Genomic DNA, 21,295 nt, shown 5'->3' on the forward strand with positions numbered 1-21,295 from the left:
TAGTCAGGATGTTAAATTACGGCATTTAAATAATTTCGTTTAATCTCTGTGCGACCCTTCTGCTACTCCCCTCCATCGTCCGCTATCACTCTTTTTCTCGCTCTCTCTTTTGCCCTGCTCCTCCCACTCTCCTCTTTTTTCTCCCCCGGCGCTATCTTCCGTCGTTCTTCTCCGAACCGGACCGTCTAACGCGTGAGGAATATTTTTCTACGTAATTCCCGGACCATTCGCTTCGGTCGACAAAAAAGTCAAAACACCGGGAAACACCTTCCCGGTGGTTTTACGCTCGCCCGCGAATTCAGCCGGGAACATCGTCGCGGAGATCTCAATATTAACCGGCGGCGCTGCTAATTAAGAGTACCGACGACACACGTTTTTATCGCCGCGTTCGCTGATATTTCCCTGCTGCAGTCTGTATCTCGCCTCACAGTTGTTAAAACTGAATGAATGAATAATGAGATTTTCTCGCTTAATTGCGATCCAAAATTATATATAGTCGGCGTCGAAAAATTTCTCACCTCCAAGTGATGTCAAATGTCAAATTGAAATGTCAATTGAAAACGAAATTACGCCAATTTTGAAAATCGGCGATTTATTTAAAACAGAACTTAATATAATATATAGAGCAGCGCATTAAACTTATAGAATCTTTCGCAAAAATCTTGATATTATTGTTAAAAGCCGTTTAAAATCGCAGACGAGGGATGATGTCAAGTTGTCAACAGAAAAGAGATAATATTAAGTTTGTGGAATTTGTTAGAAAATTCGTGGATAAAGCGCAAGAAAGTGCAGGTCAATGCGTGAATATTTTACAGTCGTTGCGTGAACGACAGACTTGTTTTGTAAAAACTTGTCAAGATGCGATATCGCGCGTAAATCACAACGACAGTGTGTAACGCGATAACGATACGATTGTGTCGCCTGCGAGTGACTACTCATCGCAAAGAGTGATGCACAACGGCACCCAGCGGCAACGTGATTGATAGCACATACGTCGGCTTTATCCGCGCGTTATCCTCTGCTACCCCGCAATCTGGCTTCCGAGAAAATACACGCGCGAGAGCGCAATGTGACAAATTTACTTGGAGGACATTCTAAGAGCACACTTCCGATCGTATCGCATCGATCGACTTAAGAATAGTTAATTAAAGAGTTCAATTCCGTCTTGAATCTATTTTCAAAAGCAAACACAGAGTGTATCGAATAAAATACAAAAGAAAGGAGATAGCCTTCCTTCCACTCCGTTTTTCCTGAAAAATATGGATTTAAGCTGGTTCGGAAGTAAACTCTTTAATAGTCGGACTACGACGTTCAATTTACCCGCCATTCGTGACCGCGAGCATTTCACAGACGCAACAATGGACGCGGGGAAAAGAAAGGAAAAGAAAATCACTGCCCGTGTTTTTCCATCTCGCGCGTCTCTTTCCGCCGCTCGGTGCGCGCTCGCAAACTGTGCCGCGCATACAGTTAAGTCGGCGCACTTGCATTCAGCGCGAAGTGATAAAGATGGAAAGTGGCCGGCATTTGCATGTTTATTCCACTTCTTTAATTCCGGCCGTTCTTTCTCGACCGTAACCCCCCTGCGGCGGCGATCTGCGCGCGACCGCACACGCGAAAAAAAAATATATACGGGAAAGACCCCTCCGGAGTCGAGTCGCGGTGGCAAAAGCCACCGGGATCATATTGTATGTTTCATCGACTGCTGCTTGGATCGCCGTGTCTCGCCGACCACGCGCGCTGGAATATTCATTCAGCGCCGCGCTGCGCACCGATCTGTTCCACTTTCGACTGAAACTGACGACGCATATGAATCGCAGAAAATAGCGAGCGGGGAAAAGTGCTCCTTTCGCTCGATTGCGACCAGCTCGCACACAACGCCGGCTTCTAGTGGTCGGAACGTTAGATGTTTAATGATGCATGCTAATCAACTCAAGCAAAATGCATTACGGATATATACGGCATTTTAATTGATTGATTATTACGTGATTCAAGTCGCTGATTGTAAAACGCTCTAAACAATATAAATTACTTCGAATCCATTTGATTATAACTCGGTTTTTTCATCAAAACATCACTGTCATTAGACTTTCATCGCAATTATTGATGTCCATTACGCAATTAAGGTCGAGAGTTCTGGGATAGTTCATATATAAATAATTTAAATAATTTGGAGTTCCATTTCTTTTCCATCCATACGTAGAATTCCCATTAGATTATTATCGCCGGAAATGCGAAAAGAGATAAAATACCATTTGTCTGATTATTTGTGTATATTTTCACTGAAATTTTCGAGGCGCCTCCTCAACGTGCGCTCATAAAATTTGATTTGAATCCGCGCGTCTCCGCGCTAACTCGCGACGTCGAATGTTCGATTCTATCGAAACTAAACGCAACCATGCAAGAATTTCGCCGATACTCGCGCTTACATTCGTAATCTTCGTGCAAACTTCCATACGACAGTACATACTGCGCGCCGACCGGCGCTTCGCTCCAAGTTTCTGCGTGCGTAGACTTGTTTCGTTAATCCCGCAGAGCACAGCCAGAGGTGGAAGCTATTAGAAGTTTTCGATTCGGCTTATTAATTATCCGAAACTTGATTTCTCGCACCGGAATTCGCACGCGAGCGACAGCGACAATGTAATCCGCGCCGAGAACTTTATAGTTGAAAGTGGATAGGATAGATATAACGTGTAATACATTTCCTCAATTGTATTCCCCGATTGTAATAATCGATACATTAATCACTAAAATCTATAGATTTATTAATTATCAAAGAAAACTCCTATAACGATTCTAAATAAATTTGGCTGATTAAATTTTTAAGAGATAAAAATTTAAATTAAATCTCTTTTAAGTTTAACAAGAAATTACAGAGAAAAAAATTCAATATATTTAAAAAAATATATTAATAAGATTAACATAATAGGGTTGAAAGGTGAAATAAATAAATACTGCACAGCTGTGAATGGTAGATTAACGCTTTCATCAGAATCCGGACGTTCTGACCGCCGAAAGCTTACACGGCACAAGCCAAGCCTAGCTTCGGGAGCTAGTCGACCAGATATCGGACAGGTGTGGTATGGCCACGTGACCAAATTCCATGACATTTCGCAAATTAGTGAAATTCCGAGAAATTCCCGTCTCCCGGAGCGGTCCCAAGAGCACACGCGATCGCATACGTACCACAGGATTTCATTAGTGTTCTTACACACGTAGAGTGTGTCAGCCACAATCCGTTTTCAAAAATTTCGCTGAAATTACTGCACGGTAAACCGCGTGTATTCATGGAGAAAACAAAATTACAAACTGTACAATTTTCGATAATTGCGTACGATGTGCAGCGTGTTTCATACATGTTTTGCGCATAAACTAAATTTCGGGCGAATAAAGGGAGAAAAATATGCGTGCGAGAGACGCTCGCGCGCGCGAAACGCGCGAATTTACGTGTACGGATTGACCTTTGGCCTGTATTACGAAACACAAAATGTCGCTCTAATTCGCGCGCCTAACCCCCCGGACCCGACCCAGAGACCCATTGATCATAAATCACAGTGAAAATTTCGTTGACCCTGACGCAAAATGCTACGGGCTCGACACATCGCCGGGCGTCATGGGAGAGATCAATGCATCATTTTGTTCAGAGCGGGTCAAAAAGGCTGGCATAAATCTTCACCTGCGAGAATTTTTATGACGCCGTTACGCACGCCGTCAAAAAGCGCGATCCATTTTACACCTGCATTAATGAACGGACGCCGCGCCATATGGTACACGCGTCGCGGCCCGAAATAATATTCGCGCAGCGCAAAATCAATTTTAATACGCTATCGCCGCTGATCGCTTCTGCCGAAATTTGTTATTCCGAAAGAATACGGCGCTTATATGACCGAGCGTATATAGTCGCGACTTCGCAGAAAATTCAATCTTCCCTCGCGGAGGTCCTTTTCTCATCTTTTCACGGACTCTACTTCGTGCTGAATTATCAAAATAGCATGAGAGCAGAGCTACGGAGAAACCTAATGTCAGCTTTACAGCTCCAGAAGTGAATATCGCGTATCTATTTTGCACTGCATTTAAAAAAAAAAAAAAAAAAGACAAAATTTATGCGATTCAGTCTCGGTGATCATTTCGCATGTGTGCAAAGAGAATGGCATTGCATAAATTTTCTACAGTATGGTCTGTTTCCTTTTTTGTTAATAATAATTGCATTAAATAAAGTTAGTTCTGAATTGTACGCCGCACATATAATTTTTCTGTTTAACGGGCACAGGGGCACTCTAAATAATTGAGTGCAAATATCCGCTAAACACTTGCCACCGAGCTTACTTCTTCATCCGTTCTCTAAATAATGCATACGATGCATTCTCCCAGGACCGAGTGGCGTGCGAGAAAGTGGACTCCTGCATATGTAGTACGAGACGGTTTTGATTACCGCGGTATGCTCGGCTATGCCAAGTATCCAAATTTACGCACGCGAGTGGCCGTCTCGTTGCAGCGAATACGTATTCGCCTGGTCGTAATCTCGCCGGTCGGAATAGTTGAGCTTTCGGGCAAACTTTGATTGACCGAATGATCGACTTGCTTACCAGAGACTAGCGTGTCTAAGCAGCTGCTCGTCCGACATAGTTAAATCGGTCGCGCAAACTTCTCATATCTGTCGCATAAATCTTGCCATTATGAACGAATCGCTGAATTATAACATCGCACGGCGGTTTGAATATCGATGTAACAAGATCGGCGAAAAGACGATATAGCCACGAATAAAAAATCTCAAAGCGTTCTCTCGCTCTCCCTCTCTCTCTCTCTCTCTCTCTCTCTCTCTCTCTCTCTCTCTTTTGCTTTTATATCTCGTTTAAGTTTATATCTCGTTTAAAGTGCATGTAACATCTTGTTACTGTCTCATTCATGTCTATCTTAAAAGTAATACGAGTAACGCCAAGAATATAAAACTTTCAGATTAAGCATAAAATAAATAAATGGTAAACTAAAAAATATATCCCATAGATTTATTTTTAATTTTGATATTTTAAACAGAAACCGAGAAGTCCGATTTTAGTACGCAATGTAGAGCATACATGGTCCTTCCATTTAACTTCCTAAAGATAGCGTCGCGAGATATTCACATGCGATATGAAAGATACGGAAGAAATGATCTACGGGGCACGCAGCGAATATATCAGAACAGGTTTGGAAGATTCAGGTAAAATTATATACAGGCGTTATTTTCATCAGAGATTTTTGTAGCACACAAAATTACATATTTTTTTCAAATCATATACTAGTGAACAAAATTATAATACTGCAACTTTAAATTCCAAAATTATAGAATTATCTGACATTAAAATTTGAAAGCTTTAACTTAATCTAATATTAAAATTTAAAAACTTAACTTTATATTAAATTAGATGTAGAAATAAAAAATAAAACAATCTTCCTTTTAATTTCTTTTTAAAGAAATATCGAAGACTGTAAGAGTTTTTCTTTTGAAATAACAAGAAATCTGCAAACATTTAATATCGACGCAAATAATTTCTTTAATTTTGAGAAAACCACAAAAAGTGATCTTTACGTTCGCGTCTTTCGTATATTTATTTTAGTTATGTGAGGCTATAGCAGCGTTCTCTGTTCCGTCGTTCGGGGACATTCAGTATTCGTGCAACCATTTGTAAAATTGCCCCGGTGCTTGCTTTCGTACGATATTTCCGTCCGCCTTGTTCACGTTTGGATCCAAACGTCGAGTCCGGCGATTTCATGCTTGTTGAACAGCGGACAACTCCGCAATTTGGATAAGGGTCCGCACCGAGGCTAGGGTTCAAGAAATTTCCTGTTCTTTCGACAAACTTGAGAGTAAAAACCGTCGAAATTGAAAGCAAAAAAAAAAGAAAAAAAATATGATACGTTGCGATTTTCGAAGTCTTGCAGATAAAGCAAAAAAAGCAACGACAAATAATTACACTCGATATTTTCACTAGTTTTCCCAAAGCAGAGCGGCGTGATTGAAATTCGCAATAAAAAAAATGTATTTAGATCTGACTTCCGCGACGAGGAATTATTTATTTTCCAGTTGTCCCACCGACTAGCAAACATTTCGTACATAGCTACACAAATATCGCGAGGCTTTCGAATATTTAGAACGTAGGAGCCCGCAATTCCCGCCGGTAAACTGGTTTGCGCGGTAATTTCAATTATCGTATTGCACGGAGGTTCGTCTAACTTCTCCTTCATAAATACATTAGTGTTAGTGATTTAACGCGGATGTGCAAATATCCGGGTAGTCGGGCACTCTCAGTTGCTACCCAAAACTTAGCGCGGGCAAACCTGGTCCAGGTACGCCCTGAGAACGCACGGGAGTTTGAAAAGGCCATTCATTCGTGTAAATATTTGGACGACAAGGAAACAGGCCGTTCGCAATTTCCGCCGGAAAACCGCTCTTTTTTTTCTCAATCCACTGAAATTTTCAACTTCGTCAAGCTTTATTCGTTCTATATGACTTTCGTCAACATCCGCGCGTTTTCAAATGTACTCTAAAGATAATAAAAATATATCAGGGAGGAGTCCGCTCTCCGACGTATTATTTCAGTAAATTTAAAATTTTCCATGCTGCAGATATTTTACAGAAATGTTCGCACTTCCATTGTAACGAATCATTTTTGCATATCTATTACGCCAAAATTTGAGAATTGCAGTGATTCGCGATGCGGTACGCGGTGAAAAATGGCAACGTCTGGCTTGAGGCGCATGATTTCCCGAGAAATGCATTACATTTTTCAGCATCTTTACCCGGAAAGACATATTCTTGCCGTATCGCGGAAATTTCATCTTCAGCTTCGTACCGCTTCCCTCTTCGGGGCTTAAGAAACTGTTCGCCGAGTAACAGGGCGCTGCCAATGCTACCGGTTGCGTGGCGGAGTAAAGGAGGACTCGCGCGCGCCGAGCTTAATCCCGTCGTCGTAGCAGAAAAGTTCCGCATTCGCAAAGATTTTCTCGCAAGCCATCTCGCCAGGCGCGTTTTCATTCGTCCGATGATTCACCTTGACTTCGTCACAATTCTCAACCCTTAATAATCCTCGCAACTTAATTCCGTAACCGCGGTTATTCCTCGTATTGCGGGATCTCGCGCCAACTTGAAATTGTTTAATCTCTTAAAATCGACACCACGCAATTTAAATGCATAATAGTAATGAATTAGCATAATCGTGACAGCGGAAACTTCGGAAAAATGGAAAAATCAAATTTTGCTTATTTACATGAATTTAACATGGAAAAATAATTATCAACAATTTTTTATGTTGGAAATTAGCAATATAATTTTGTACCATCAATAATTGATATTACTTTAACATCGTTTCCCTCGAGTGTTTGTGGTCGGGAAAAGTGGCGGTAGATCTGAAATACGCGGTGTGTTCGCGAATAATCGAAGCGATATATCTTAAAAGTTTTTTCTTTCGTCTCACATTTATAATATAACAACGGTAGCAAAGTTCAGCCAGTAGTTTGCTCGAGTATCCTCGAGGAGAAATCGAAGATATATCATGTACTACAGCGTCGTTCATAAAATCAGAGTCGCGTCGCCCGGTAAACATGATTGCCGCGGCGGTGCATTTTGAGGTCGAAAGAAGCATAAGTGCTCAACTTGCACATCGTGCAATCTGTGTTGTAATATAACCAGATTATTCCGCTGCCGCGTAAATACACGCGCAAATGCAATTGCTCATGTACGTTGCACTCGCGTACACTTTATGAAATTGGCAACCTTCCACATTGCGCTGCTCGTATAAAAATATACAATGTCACAAAAAAAATCTATTAAAATCGTCAGCAAAAAATTACGCGTGCGAAACTTTGATATCTTTAATTTGCAATTAGCTTTTTCCTTAACAAAACAATTAAATTAATTAAATCTTTCCGGCAAATTAAATTTCAAAAGTGCGGATAGATAACGAAATTTTATTTCTCATTCAATTTAATTCGTCAGTATTTCTTTTTTTTGCGTTTCCATCTAAAAGTTACCTAAAAAATGTCAAACGTTACTTTAGAGAAAAAGCAGCGAGTAATCAAATTTTCACTGGGAAAAACTCGCTCTCAAATTCGTCAAAGATTCCGCAGATGAAAGAGAACCCGGTAAGCTCTGAAGAACCCTGTATAAATCCGGGGAAAGCGAAGTACGTAACGACAGTTCAAAGTGCGCGACCGAGGGCGCGCGCTTATTGGTTGTAAAACGAGAAGCCCATCTGCCCACCATATGAGACACCGGTGAACCCTAAAAATCGACTCCTGCCTGCCACCGATCACAGTAATAAGTCACCTAGCCAATACGGCGACGTACCGGGTGTACCTAAAGTACGAACCACTTGGATTAAAAAATCTTTCGATTCTACGCGTAGCGCGATTTGATCGACCGTAAGCTGGTCTTCAAAAGAATTAAGTGTTAACGATATATTATTTTTCTGATAACCGTACGTTTTTTCAAAATTCAATCAGAAAACTAACATAAAATTGTAAGACTGTAAATAGTATAGTTTACGTATAATTAACATAGTTTATATATAATTAGCATAGTTTATGCGTAATTAATAATATTAATAAGTAAAATTCGCAATCTTTAATGAGATCTTTGCTAAATACATTCCGTCGTTATTTTATTAGAGCAATATTTGATTTCCCTCGGAAATTTTTTGAAATCCACATTGCACAGAAGTAGAAAATACAAAGTAGAAACTAGAGAAGACGACGTGACAAATTTGCCGTTACAAGAATATCGCTCATGATAACGATATTACTGGTAGTTCGCGGGGCGAACTTAATTTCGTTGCGGTACTCGAGCTAATCGATGGCGAAATTCTGTGGCGCTCATAAATTCCGAAATGAGATCAACAACTTTCCTCTGCAACGTCAACAGGCTGAAGGGAAATTCGTAAGGTTCGCACGATCGAGGGAAAAGAGGGGGAGGGGGGCTGAAAGAAAACACGGGGGCGCAGCTGAAATTTTTGGCGTTTTATGCGAACGCTTCAACGCCTGAGTATACGGTACTGTTTTTCGTGTGGCAGCTGGCTTACATGGTGGAACAACACTAAACTCAAGACCCTGGACCGGCGCGATGCAGTCTTATCGGTGCTCGCCTTATTTTTAATAAAAACTACGACGTGGGTGGAAGAGGGTAGAAAGGGGCGGCAGCGCGAGAGAAGGCGCCGAGATTAAAAAATTCACCGGTGCCCGGAAGCACTCGATGGCCTCGTAACTTAAAATTAAGAAAATTAGGAAGCCGCACGAGCGGACTAAGCTCGCGAAATACTGTTCTCAGGAATTTAATAGTAATCGCATTTCAATATAATGTCCCCTGCGATATCATGCACTGTGCATATTATCGAACGCATTTTTATAGACTGAATTTTAATACATCTATAGAGGCTTCATCTCGCTGACGCCGGCGCGACGAGAAGATATAGATTTAGCGCGATAAATTAGTTCCCGCGTTTCATACAGTATATATCGTAATATAAAATTAATTTTAAGTATGTAATATACTTCGCGCCACGTCCTCGGGATAACATTAATTCTGCTATTAACGTCGTGTAAACCTCGGTATTCCATAGTGAAGTTGCGAGAATTTTGCGCGAAATGAACAAACTTGGTGCAACGGGCCGGTTAAGTTTCCTACTTTGTCTATCACGCCGCGCGACAGTCGGAAATATCAAAAAAGAGAAGAACGCGGAAATTACGCGCGACACATAAAAGCGGCAGCGAAGCGAAAAAATGTCGCGAGCTCTCTCTCTCTCTCTCTCTCTCGGTTACGTTCCTCGACGGAAGATAATGTGAACGACCATTAAATAGTAATAATGCTAATTAACAATTTGCATTGTGTATATGCACGTCCGTTAGAAATTCGAAAGCGGAAAGGGTGTCGGACATTGACACGTGCTTAAACATAAATAGTTTTTAAACGCAAGTTCATAAAATAAATACGGAAAAATCACTCACCGGAAATGCCGTCGTAGGTCCACCATTCCTCCCAGCTGGCCTCGGATTCTGTGAACAAAAATATACAAAATGTCAGTCACAATCGAGTAAAGCTTAGAAAATAGTAATTACAATCTATTTCTAAAATATAAATGACAATTATTTTTGTATTTCAGTGTTTTTTGTATTTTCCAATTATTTTACTCTGTGGAATTGTCACTAAAAATAACACACCTGTACGTTGCAGGTTGTTAAATTGCAATATCGCAATTTCTTTCCTCGCATATCTCGCCCGAGCAAGTTCCCGCAAACGTACGTACAGCGGAAAAGTTTAAAGCTCTATCACCGTGTCCGAAGACGCCGGCCGGCCGGACCCGACCCGGCCGATGCGGCCGCGTGCATCGATCAATTGCAGTTGTAGATCGGGGAAGGGCGATCGATCAATCGATTACCGCGGTGGGGAATTCTAAGGCAGCCGCTCTCTCGCTCTCTCTCTCTCTCTCTCTCTCTCTCTCTATCTCTCGAATCGTGCCACGTGGTTTTATGCGCGTCGGACATGCCAGAAGTGCGACGGGGTTGACCTGCCGCACGTGCACACACTCGGGAAATTCGCTCCCGCTCTCTCCTCCCGTTTCTCCCTCACCGCCTTTCCGCTCCCGCAACCTCTCTGACCGTAGATCGACCCCATCCCGCTTTAGACGCTGACCTATATTCGATTATCTGGATGCATGCCATCCAGCGCCGTACTACAAACTAATTGCTTCAAATTGGAAAACTTTCTCGGGCTACCCCGGATCTCTCGCCTCGTCCGCTCTCTCTCTCTCTCTCTATTGTCAATCTCGCCGTTTCTCGCCAGCGACCGCCCGCCCTCCCGGCAATTCCGCCCATCCCCTATGGTTGGTTCCAGGCGATATTTATAACGTTTGCCCCGTTTCGACATTCATGATCCATTGGCCGTTATGGGTTACTGACTTGTGTCTATAATATCTGACGCGCCATATGTTTATCCGTGTGCATGATGTCGCAGCTCAGCATACATGTCCACTGATTGGACAGCGTACATCTTAATGGGATCACAGCCGGCACGTGCCGTCATAGCTGAACCCGTGCCATTATGCACCTGTCTGCCGATCCTATGCGACGACAATTGTCCGCCCGGCGACCTCGTATCGCAGTTTTCCGGATTTATAAAGAAACATTATACTTGAGAAGACTCGCGCAAGACGTGAATATAAACTGACGCGATGTATCGATCTTCGCGGATTTATTCTGGAAGACTGAATTCTGGAACTCTAGAACTGACGGTCTAGCGTCTTCGAGATAAATGACTTATATCTGAAAACGTCGAAGGTGAAGCGTCGGACCGTAGCGTGAAGAAAGCCATTTTGCGGGTATCGGAATCTGCCATCGTGTTCGCGTGCTATGACCGGCGAAGAATTGATGCGCTGTCGTCACGTGAAAATCAGGTTCCTTACGTTCGTGTAGGTACGTGCGAACTTTGGCTGTCAAGTGCGAATACAAATGGAATACGCGATCCAGCCGTGGCGAATATAGTGTATACGCGCGCAGTGGATCGAGGATCGCGCGTGGCTCGCACTTATCGTACATAATCGATAATGACGTCTGTCACCGTCATGTTCGACGGACGATATTATCGGCTTCAGTATTGCACGCGCCAGTTCTGGACTCGATGTTAGGATTACTGTCAGATTACTGAGAATGCGATCAACTCAAACGTAACACTATTTTCATCGATCTATCTTTGATCATTGAACCTGCATTAATGTGGAGAGACGTGGAAATATCGACATTATTAATATCAGGTATCTCTCAAACTTCTTTCTATCTTTTTACATCTTTTTTTAACCAAAATGTTACTTTTTTATTGTTATGTTAATAATCGAGTAACCGAAAAAATTCGTTTTTTATATTAAATTTAAACCTGATACTTTTTTATTGATCATTTAACAATACAGAAATAAGAGAAATAAATTTGATTAAAATTCAACTTTTTATTTAATATTTATTCATTTTGTGTACAAAAATAAAAGACAAAGTTCAAGTTATAAAATCTGAGCGATTCTGCATATTTTTTGTTAGATTCTGTACATCAGATTATGAATGACGATACCGCGAAAATAGCTGTTAGCTATTGTTAACTTTAATGATAAAATTATGACCAGATTAATCTTGTCTCTTGATGGAACGACTCATCTAACTGTTCATCTTCCCGACATGACATTTTTTATTACAATGACAGTTTCAGCTCGATTTTCAGCAAAATAAAGCGGATGGGTTTCTTCACGGCGCAATAAAGAGGTTTATTAGCATCGTAACTTCGCCCAAGTTTCGCTCATGACGTTTTCTTCCTACGAGTTTCGGTATTTTAGGGCAACGTCGCTCAACGCGTCTAATTTGAATATTTCATTTGCGACATTGCGCAAGACTTGTTTGCTCAACAGAAAAATTCATCATTCATTGCAAGTTTTATTTTCAAATTATTTTAACGCGACGTTCGATGCATGTGAAAGGAAAATACATATATATATATATATATATATAGATAGTTTTATAAACAACGATTTTAATTTTAATAAAAGATTATATATTGAGAATTTGGAATTAATTTTAAAATCGATTTTTGGTTAAAATTAGTTGTGAAATTTCTAATTTTGTGCGACAATGCGCGCGATATCTCTGACACGTGCTATATAGAGTAACATCGTAAGATCAATAATTTCGTTAGGCCCGAAGTTGCTATTAATACCGATTTGCATATGGCGGAAATATGTTTACGAGGTGCTTCCCGTCGGCGCGATTTCGATTGTGCGATAGTGTTTATCGCACAAGGATCGTACGTCTCGGCAACGGCGCGAGCACGGACAGCTCCGATACTTTTATCTGACGCTTTTAGCGCGCGAGTATCGATAACGTTACCATCGCATATCGTCAGACAGACGTTTCGTATTGGCAGCGCGAGGAAACCGTAATACTCCTTTTCGATTCGCGACTCAATCGCGTTCGATACCAGCCCGAGAACTTTATCGGAGTGAAGAAAGTGAGAGAGACTTTCGGTAATCGTGTTACGACCCATGAGGTACCTAGAAATGCACAGCGACTATGCACTCCTCTCTAGTGTACACATCGATGCCTGACCTGCTTCTGACGAACTACTTACGTTAAGTAGTAGCGGGATGCACAAGTGCAGCCAGTGAATCTCGACCCGCTTTGCTCATTCTCCCCCTCTCTTTTTCTTTTGTATTTTCTCCCTTACCTCCTTCGTTTTCATATTTTGCTTTAGTCGCATTACGAATATACCGTTTCCTCGCACAAAAAGAATAATAACGCGAATCTGCAGCATTTTTCTTTGATTATATTTTTACGCTGACGGCTAAAAGACCAATTCGCATGGTAAATGTCTTGGTTCTGAATGCAGATTTAACAATATATATTTAAGCGCGACCTATCAAAATAGTTTATCTTCGCGCAGCGAGCGCCGGATCGTTTCATTTTACAAAATAGAGAATAAAAATACAAAGGTTAAAAATAATATAGAAATTCATCTGAAAATTGACTCCTTAATCATATAACAAAATTTGTTTTGAGCTATCAATTAACATTTATATGTTATTATATTTTTTTATGTTTATCTTTTAATTCTTTTTTTACAACTCATATCGCGTTCACATTTGTGATTTTATTTTCAAAGCAAGTATTATGTTATTCTATTGTTCATATTTTATAGAATGATTCTTTTATAAATATTGCTCGATATAAACGAGCAGTAGTAAAACTCTTCATAAAAACAGAAAAAATTTCTACAAAACTCGTTAGCTTCAAACTAACTGACACTGAGATCGAAAATAAAGTTACTTCATGCAAAATGTAAACGTCCAAAATATTGTTGCAAACTTATCAGACAAGCGTGACAAACAACGTTCCGTACAATCCGTAACAATCCAATTTGCGCATTACGTACTTTCGGTAAAAAGAATAAAGGCGAAAGTAAAAACAGTTAAAGGGAGAAATATTGTTACGGGCACCGCGGACAGTATGTGAATAAAACGCGAAGCAAAAATGTTCCGCGAGAGAGTAAGAAAAAGTGAGAGAATTGCGGATTATCGGTTTGCAGCCGCACGCAAGAATTACGCAATTATACGGGCAATAAAAGTCTCTGCAAAAATGCGCTCAAAGGCGGCCCTTGCATGCGGCAGACGCGTATACCAGTTGCATGGATATTACATGCGGGTTAAAGAGAGCCTCGCCTCGGGGTAACGCTCGCGCCAATTTTTCACCGACGAGCCGTCCGCCTCGTCCAGTGCGTGAGAGCGCACCGCACAAGCCGAAGGGGGTGCAAGAGAGCGCGCTTATACTCTCCCCACCTTCGGCAAATTGTTACTCTTATTACGCGCGGAATTGATAGAACCGCCGCTCTCGTCCGCCTCGCCATTACGCCGCTTACTCCGAACTCTTTTCCCACCGGCAAAACAACCCGCGTATCCTGACACGCGTCGTATCTGACACCGCCCTAAAGCCGGCGGAATAATTTTCTGCAAGGCTTTCAATAATTCATGTCACGTGCTGCTGCGGGAACTCGCAAAAAAATACACAACGGAAGATTAATCTTATCGGCGAAGCGTTGTCCGCGGATAATCAAGATTTCATTCCGATTTCTTAGAAGGACGACTCCTTTATTATTTATTTACAAAAAAATTGTTAATAATTTTCGATCTCCACGCAAAAGTGGAATTCTAATGTGCGTATTCCCAAAACGTGACTTTTTTTCGACTACGATTCCACGAATAATCAGTTGCTCGTTCGATTTTTACCGCGCGCGATATTACAAGTAAGGCAATTTTGTGGTCGCGCGCGATAGACGATGAGATAGACGATATTGCCGAATCAGAGGGAAATGTTTGCGCTAAATTAATTTCGGGTCAGGCGCGAGCGAAGACACATAACGTGTGTGTAGCGAACAAAGTGAAACAAAATTGAATCACGGATCGAAAGTGCGGAGGAGTGCAGCCCGCGGTTATCCCCGGCGGAACTGACGCACGCGAGAATGTGTTAAAGCACGGCCCGGGTAATTTAAGTAAATATTTCGTGATATAAATGAAAGGCGCATGAGCCTGATACTGATTAAACATTAAAATTGATCGCCCATGGAGCCATACGAAATTACAGTCCACAAATGCCGGCGCGCCGTTTCGCAAGATAAGACTGGGCAAATAACGGTGTAGATACTATCGCCTGTGCCTCTTTCTTTTATCAGGGGGCATATCAAATAAGTCTATAACTAACCACGTAGACCGTATCGTGGCGAAGCTATTCCGCGATCGGGCGCATTGCGCACGAAATATTTTCGAGATACTAATGGAAGTTTCAATCTTTGACTACAAACGAGTGTGTCCCCCCCCCCCCCTCTTCCCCTCCCGACCCTGCGCGAAAGTTTCTTTCAAAACGATAAGAAACATCATGCTCGCAACGCGGTCGTTTTATTCATGAAGTCTTTTTAATATGAAGTTCATGAAATTTAAATATTATGAGCTTTATTTTAGTATGTGCATTTGTTAACGTAAAATCAAAATTTCAGGAATAGAAATAAATTCCTCGTGGCGTGCCGAGAAAATTTCGATATTCGTTACAGATTAATCGATATACGGTGTCCGCACGCCGGCTATCCCGACACGTTATAATTCCACGTAATTCTATTCGTATACGTGGCGCGAAATTGCCAGGCCCTCTTGAACGACGTGACGTGGAAGCGGAACGAGATCATCGCCCGAGCTAATTTTCTAATACTTATTCTTCTATTACAGTGCAGCGCGCCCGCGCGTTACCATATTAACACACTCGTGATCTGAATACATGCATATTCATCCATACGTCTTTATAACGGCGGAGTCGCACACAAGCTAAGGACCCTTTTTTGCATAGAGAGCCACCCCGTATAAACGGATAAATTCAAATTGAAGCAGCACAAAAGTGTAAATGAACTTTGCGCCGAAAAGGGCCGCCGACGCGGATGACTCTAAAGGGCCGGATGGCCTTTGCGTATATACGGCAGCCTCCGGATTAAAAGATGAAAAGAAGCACGAGCGACGGCGACGTGCACTCACTAGACAGTTAATGACCGACGGTGTTCTCTCCTTCGCGTATTTAAACGACCAGCGTGTAAATTTCTTTTATAATGGAGTTTAGCGCAGAAGCTGGTCAACTTCGTTCTAACAAGCTTTTTCAAAATATGAAACAACTCCATGAAAATGCAACGCACTTCAATTTTTTTCGCAATGTTTTATGAAACGTTCTTTTTTTTCAAATTAAGAAAAATATGTGTATTTTTTCCCCCCCAAGAAAAAATAATTTCGCTTCGCTGCGCAAAGTTTTGCAGTTAGTTTCATAATAATCCAAAACAATTCTCTTTTTTATTCCATTAATTATTAAAATGTACAAAAATATTTTCCGTACATTAGAGAAGAAACATGAAAGCGACGCGACTTCAATATAGACGTAAAAACCGCAAAAATATTCTCCCTCTGCACATCGCAACATTTTATAATGCCAATTTTTTAATGTATATTAAAACTGCATGCTCCTTTCCGGCGTAGCGGGAATTAATCGCGAAGTATGAGCAAAGAGCGAGTCGTAAACGAATTTCCTGTTACTTCGCGCTCCTCGCGAAGAGTCGGGGTGCGCGAATGGAGCGTAGAAGGGATACTGCGGCGTTCTCGTTCGTGCTCGAGCGAAGGGGGCGCGAAATGGGTTACACGGAGAAGGGTAGGGTAGGATAGAGAGAAGGAAGGTGAGAGTCGGGGTGTCCAAACGAGTGGCCAAATGTAATTTAAAGAAGGAACGAACTTCATCTCCCGCCACCGCCACTCTCGAGCTCACTCAACACCCGCCCGCCCCCGTCCCATCCTCGGGCAACGACCAGGGAAGAAGGCGAAAAGTTCAGTCTGGTTTACAATTCAACCCGCATACAGCCAACCGACTCTCCTTTTTTCCCCCCCTCCGCCCTTCCCTTTCACACCGACGCCTTACTCCCTTCATGCTCTCTTCCTCGACCCTCTCGCTCTCGTCACCCCGGTCCTATTTCATTTCGTCGAACTAGGTGTGCTGTGCGTCCATTTCGAATTTACGCTTGACGCGAGTCACTATAACCGCAATAACGGGGTTATCGATCTGTGAATAATATTCCCCTTCTTTCTTCCTCAAACGTCTTCTTTTCGCCACCGCGCGGACAATGTAAACGCCACGAGACTCTAATAATAGCCCTGTCTGACACTCGACGACGTTTAAATTTTCCACTTCCGAGTTGTGTTCAAATATAACACTGTTACACTTGGTTGCTTTTTTTTTAATCTATTCGAAATAGTTAAAATAACATTAATTTTTATAAATTATTTCATTTAAATTAGATAGCGAAAAGTACATCATACAGATAGAATTGAATCCAAGCCTCGTGTAAAATATGTTAAAATATGATTCAACGTGTGTGCGTGTCTACATAGATAACACGTGATTAAATACTAAAGAAACGGTTATCAAGTAAAACTAGATAGATTGCAAATCGGAAAATCAAAACGTGTGCTCTCGTCATATTACATTATATTGATTCATTATAATTTATTCGTAATTAAACGACCGACAAGAAACATCAATATCAAATTGTGTAATCAAATATCCCGAATGCGAGACGATTTCCGCCGAAAATAAAGACCCGACGGAAAGTCATATGGCGGAGGAAAACATATATATCTAGCTCCTTCGATATTCACTTAACGTGTGGTTTCAGCGAAACGGATGCGATTCGTTAAGCTTGATATCGCCGTGCACTCGCGGCGACAGCGGCAATAAATCGCACACGCGCACGCGAATTCTCAACGATTCGAAATGCCGCTGGATGTCTGCCTGTGAATAGTCCGCGTCTACGTGTAAACCGTGTAAACTACTTCTTTACGCGTAATCCACGTAGACGGTGCATAACTCACGCGAACAGCGTTTCTAATGGCTACACTCCTCCTCTCTTTTATTTTTAAAGTAAACACTTTAATGGAAGGAATTAAATTTAATTTATGATTACTTGAATTTCCGTTGCGTTACAACGACGTTACGTTTAAGCAAAAACGCTTCGAGAATTATTTGCAAAATTATTTATACCTCGCACACACCGCGGCGTAATCCCAACTCCGAGCCGCGAGTATCAACAACCTTAATTCTCTAAACGCGCTCGGGGTCGCCGCGCGGACGACCGTTCGATTGCGCACCTCCTCGTTCGGCGCGCCTGGCCAAGCGTAAACTTTTACTACTCACTGCGCGTATCGTGCCGAGGCAGATATCGAATTCGTGTCTCGAGTAAGTGCGGCCGTAAATACGTAACGCGAGGTGGTTTCCCCTTAATCCTGACTCTCCGTAGCCGCGCCCGTTCAGCTGCTCATCCTCGAATTTACAGTCGCCACGATGCGGCGCGCGCTGCGGCGTTTCGACGCGCTGCGCCGCGCCGCGTCGCGCTGCCGGCGCCACGGAGTCTCGTTTTGGCGACCTCATCTTCTGTGGCGCCGTTGCTTGAGCGTTTTAACGGAACCTGCCGCCGTCGTTTCCATTTCCCGAAGGATAGAGAAAAGGGAGCGGAAACGAGTGGAGAAAAAGAGGCAGGTTTCTCTCCTCCCTCGTCCCCTTCTCCTTGTCATCAGCGTAATTGTATGCGAGGGAATAAACAAAACTATAAAGCTCGTCGGTTCGGATTACTTTTCCGCAACTTCTCTCCTGCGGCTCTCTCTCTCCCCACTTCCATTTTTCTCATCGGCTTCCTTTCTTATCCTGGAAAACTCCTCGCGCACTCCTCCACTCTCTTACCTCCTCCGAGAGGCTTCCGGAATCGAGACGCGCATAACTCACACGTGACCCTTTCGCGTACGTGAATCTACAGGGTGTATCTCAAAGCGAGAATTTAGTTTTTTATTCTCCAAGATTATTCTAAATGTTGCCACAACCGAATAGACGCACCCACAATCGATGTGTAGTAATATTAGAATTTTTGTGGGAAAACAATATTGAAAACATTACAGATCTTTTATCAGACTTCCAAGTGTTGTCTACGTTTCGAGATACACCTTGTATACCGATTCGCTTCTCATAGTCATGTGTGCGCGTGTAAATACGTGCACACAGCGGCGCCCGGACCGACTCCCATCCTCCTTGGCGGTTGCTTTTTATTTACCCCATTTCCTCCTTTGTTTACTCGAGGGTTCTCTCCCCATCCTCGTTCCTCTTCCCTCCCGTCCGACCTATCGTCTTTTCCTCGGAATCGAGCACAGCCTCGGGGACGGCGCACACAGGGCCGAATCAAACGGTCTCGTCACCCTTGCCGCAGCTCTCTTCTCTCTTGAGGACCGGCCAATAGGATTAGCGGACAATCGGGGTGGCAGGTGAAATTCTCACCGGGGTTCAATTCAATGGCTCCTTTAAACCGCCGGCTGAAACCCTCTCGCGAAAAAGATTTCGTAGATAAACGACGTCGATCGCGGCGCGAGAAGCCCTTCCTCGTCTCGTCGTTTTCCGTACACTATATAACCGACGTATGCTACTTGCGCGCGTTATAGAACTTTCATAAAACTTTACGAGTTTGTAATACATGTAAATGATGCTCGAGGCTGATGCAAGCACGATAAAAAGATGATTTTTCTCGCGAAAACGCACGTATCCGCAATTCACGTTCGCCGAAAATAATTCTATCTGCACAAATATCGCGCCATATATTAGTCATCGCTATTATTTTGTACACACCAATTTACTCCGACTTAATCATTTCGGTGACGCGCAGTTATTTCTCCGCTTTAAAGGGCATTTGAAACCAGGATTCAAGTTTGATCCTATTTTGCGTTTTCAGTTCCCAGAGAGTAGCTTATAGCATTTATCGTTATTCTACCGCGAAGCGATATACATGTAAGCAAAGCGCGCCCGGCGACGCTTTACAATCCTTTTGTTGCGACAGGCAGCAGTGGATGGCTACGCCAGTGACGTTAAATTTACGTGAGGGAAAACGAGGGGCGCAGGTACCGCACTCGTAAATATGCTCTCGTAAACATGTGCCCCCGCGGCGGCATTAGGACACGTAAATGAACTAATATCGCGTTCCACTTCTCATCCTCTGCGACACAAGTGCTTTCCCGACGCCGGTCCTAATTACGCCAGCATAATGAATCCGTGAGACGAAGCATGACGATTTTACAATACTTCTTAAATGACGTAGACGCGACGACAAGACCGTGCATGCAGCGTAGTTGTGTCAAGGAAAATATATTAAATTACAACGCCAACATTAATAATAATAATCAACTATCATCGTAATTTAATCTCATCACAATGAAAAATATTAAAGCAAACCGTTATGTTTTTCGTATTAATATTTGGCTCATTACTCATTTTATAATGAATATGCGCTATATACATATGTGATTTCAAAATGTTATTTCAGCGTAATATTAATTATAATTTAGTTTACAAAATAAGCAAAACGATGATATATCGCGCCGAATCAATCCCTCTATCAACGGTACTTGGTTTCCGGCAAAATGATACGTACGCGTCAGTCGAGAAACGCAGCGCCGGCGCGTTCATCAGTGTCCTTAACTTCCGGAATGCTCATCGCGTAAGGAAACATCGAATGCGAGTACAACGGGTTAAGCCCGTGGGAATGGGGGTACGATGCGGAGGGTTTGCGTTGCGTGCGCCGTTTCTAAGCTGCTTAGAATTTACGAGCTACGTCGCAAATGGCACCTTCATCCTCCTCGGGATGCAACCGAGTAAGACATTCGGTCTGATCCGTGAACTTTGCTGACATCGCGACAAGCCGGTGTTCCATGAATTTCTGATCGACCAGAAAGGAGCATACGGCGGATCACGGCGGATGGTATATTATAAAGATTTCTAACATTGTCTCGTGTCGTGCAAATGTTTCCGAAGTATTGCAATAAATAATTCATAATTATTCAAAATAAGGTAAACGCGAGGCGAATCGGATCAACGGGCAACGGGCGGATTGTGTTTGAATGTTTTATGTTTCCAAATGTTCATCTGATTTATAACTCAATTCATTCAAAGATAGCTGATCTGAAAAATTATAAAAATAAATAATCTCAAAAACGATTCGCTCTTCGACATTAATGTTTTAAATAAGCATATAATGAACGTTATCGATATTGATTTACGTGTCTTTCATATTGACATAATTCAAAGCTCTTTCGCTAAATACAATAGATCTGCCCTCGCGATTCGTGCGCGTCCGAAAGAGGACAACGGCGTGTACTTAACCCATTCGTTACAAAGTTCCAATATTGGA

At 42.3% G+C, this 21,295-nt stretch overlaps 1 protein-coding gene across 5 annotated transcripts in view; it reads right to left on the reverse strand.

Moving 5' to 3' along the window:
• The window catches only part of CARPA (Carbonic anhydrase-related protein A), a 136,511-nt gene that overhangs the window by 58,588 nt on the left and 56,628 nt on the right, over positions 1 to 21,295 (reverse strand). For all 5 annotated transcript variants that reach the window (XR_001100730.2, XM_012366521.2, XM_012366522.2 and 2 more), the window contains one exon: positions 9,976 to 10,023. Coding sequence is in view for 4 of the 5 variants with exons in the window: in XM_012366521.2 (XP_012221944.1) it covers positions 9,976 to 10,023 (48 nt within the window). In the remaining variant the exon portion in view is untranslated. The remainder of the gene's footprint in view (positions 1 to 9,975; positions 10,024 to 21,295) is intronic.

This window comes from Linepithema humile, chromosome 4, assembly GCF_040581485.1.
Source record: "Linepithema humile isolate Giens D197 chromosome 4, Lhum_UNIL_v1.0, whole genome shotgun sequence".
NCBI classification, from domain to species: Eukaryota; Metazoa; Arthropoda; class Insecta; order Hymenoptera; family Formicidae; genus Linepithema; species Linepithema humile.